Consider the following 2,500-nt stretch of genomic DNA (forward strand, 5'->3'; position numbering starts at 1 on the left):
TGTGATGAAGATAATGATGATGGTGATGAAGATAATGATGATGGTGATGAAGAAGATATGATGATGATTTCACGACGACGACGGCGACGAAGAGGGACAAAAATAATAAATAAGATAAAAAGAAGGAAAAATTACAGCAAAAGCGAAGGTGTAGGCACGAGATCCAGAAGCCGGCGCTCAAAAAGCGGTCTGCCTAAGCACAGGTAGCCGCCGTGCTCTTACCTGGCCTGTAATAACAAGGTCGTGAGGCAGAGCAAGGAGGATGACTCAGTGCTGCTAGCCTCTCCTCTCCTCTCTTCTCCTCTCTTCTCTTATCTTCTCTTATCTTCTCTTATCTTCTCTTATCTTCTCTTATCTTCTCTTATCTTCTCTTATCTTCTCTTATCTTCTCTTACCTTCTCTTATCTTCTCTTATCTTCTCTTATCTTCTCTTATCTTCTCTTATCTTCTCTTATCTTCTCTTATCTTCTCTTCCCTTCTCTTCCCTTCTCTTCTTTACTCCTCTCCCCGGCTTCCCTCCCCTCCCCCTCTTTTAACTTCTTTTCCTTTCCCTCCTTCGCCGTCCGCCGTTTGCGTGTAATGGCCTGTCTACACCTTGTACGACACGAACATCGTTCTACAAACTCATTAAAAAGGATATGCTCCCTCCCCGCCATTTTTTTTTCTTTCTGCCGCACATAGCTGGTGACATCTGGCATTTGTCGCCATGTTTACAATACCCGTGCCATTGTAATTGCCACCTTGTCTTGTACCGGCAAGGATGTTTTCATTCCAAACTTCTCGCCCGAATTTCCACTCTCGACAAATCACCCTCTACGAGCCGACCCGACGTCTCCCCGCGTGTCGGACATGTTACGGGAGACAACGATTACTTGTAACGAGATTTTTTCCCTCGTTGTGAGAGATACAGAGACGAAGGAATGTACGGAACAAAGCAAAGGCGAATAAAGGCGGCACAAATAGATGTCGAGAAGATGGCGAGCGGGTGACGAAAGGAAAGACGATACGCTTCGTGCTTGATTTTCTTTGCGTTCTGTCACATGTATTTTTGGAAATGCTGTTGTAAAATACCAACGGCTAGAACACTTGTATAGTATCAAAAACAGTACCTCCATGACCACGTTATAAAGACAAAAAATAAGAATTGTGATAATAACACCATTCATAGCAAAAAAAATCTTTTTAGTTAGAAACAAATATCAATGTAATAATGAAGCTTCTTTATATAACACATTTATGTCAAACTTCCGACAGCCAGCTTTTGACAGTATGACTCAGGAGTGAGAGTTCGAAGCCAGTCTGATAAGAAGCGCGCGTGCGGCGCTGCAAGGAAAGTCTGAAGGAGGGAGGAGGCGAAGAGGAGGCGAGAGAATTCGATTCCATTCAGCGAACTTGCGGACGCCGTGACAGCCAATGACAAAAATAATAATGTCAAAAATAACGTCAGTAATAAAAAACAACAGCAAATAAATACGACAATAATAGCTAAACAAATAACAATGATGATAACATAACAATCACATTGGAAATAAAATAATAAAATAATACAAACCAATCAACAATAATAAGAAAAAAAAACATCTATAAAGCAAGCCTAATAATCATTATATAATAAACAGAAGAAAATGTAAAGCTAATAATACTTAATTACAAAGCAATCAAAGTATTCAAAGCCCAACCGTTTTACTTCACAAATTACTAACTTATGCCCAAATTCCACAACACTGTCCCCTCATCAGACCAGATCCCAAATTCTACTCCCCCCCATTGCTCGCCACGTAGCTACCCACTTTCTGATCCGAAATATACTTGAATCCACTGCCCCAGACCACCACTAAAATTTCCTCCCTCGGTCCCGCGCCATAGGCAACCCACTCTTAAAATTTGGTCCCGATCGCCTTGATAACTCGCCATGTAATCCTTAGCCGCAAATCATCACTCGTCTGCCCTTTATTCATAACTTTTCCTCATCAACATTGTTCTACTCCAAACACCCGTCTTTATCACAAACTCTTTCTGAACCAATCCAACATCTACTCATCTTGGCCATAAATTTGCATCACAGCCCGAGAGCAACTTTTCGCGTAACCCTGGTAACAAACCGAGTCACCTGCACATGAAACCAATTACAAAATCTCCGACCGACAGAGATAATAACAACAATATTAAGAACGTTAAGGCAGACTCACCCGTCCTGTATCCGGCGTCGTTGAGGTAGGTGGCGAAGGAGCGACGTTCGTGCGTCTGCTGCCACATGGTCGAGGAGCAGTTCTCGTTATTGGTGTACACCTGCCAAAGAGGAAGGCTCATTACCAGCAGTCCAACATTGGTGAGTCCTTCATGATCATCCCAGATAAATAAAAATATTTGGACTGATGCCAAATATCCAAATAGTTTTCTTCCTGATGAGACCGTGACTCAACTTTAGTTAGTTCTTATAACATATCTGGACAACAACTGGCCCCGTGTTGACAATGGTATTTATCATCATCGCATGGAC

The 2,500-nt window shown here is 42.1% G+C and overlaps 1 protein-coding gene across 1 annotated transcript in view; it reads right to left on the minus strand.

Annotated features, from left to right (window-relative positions):
- Positions 1-2,500, minus strand: part of LOC119578686 — a gene marked incomplete in the record, with an annotated part of 96,196 nt that overhangs the window by 64,651 nt on the left and 29,045 nt on the right. Inside the window, 1 exon segment of the mRNA XM_037926263.1 lies at positions 2,190-2,289. Within this exon segment, the coding sequence (XP_037782191.1) occupies positions 2,190-2,289 (100 nt within the window).

Source organism: Penaeus monodon, chromosome 2, assembly GCF_015228065.2.
Source record: "Penaeus monodon isolate SGIC_2016 chromosome 2, NSTDA_Pmon_1, whole genome shotgun sequence".
NCBI lineage: Eukaryota > Metazoa > Arthropoda > Malacostraca > Decapoda > Penaeidae > Penaeus > Penaeus monodon.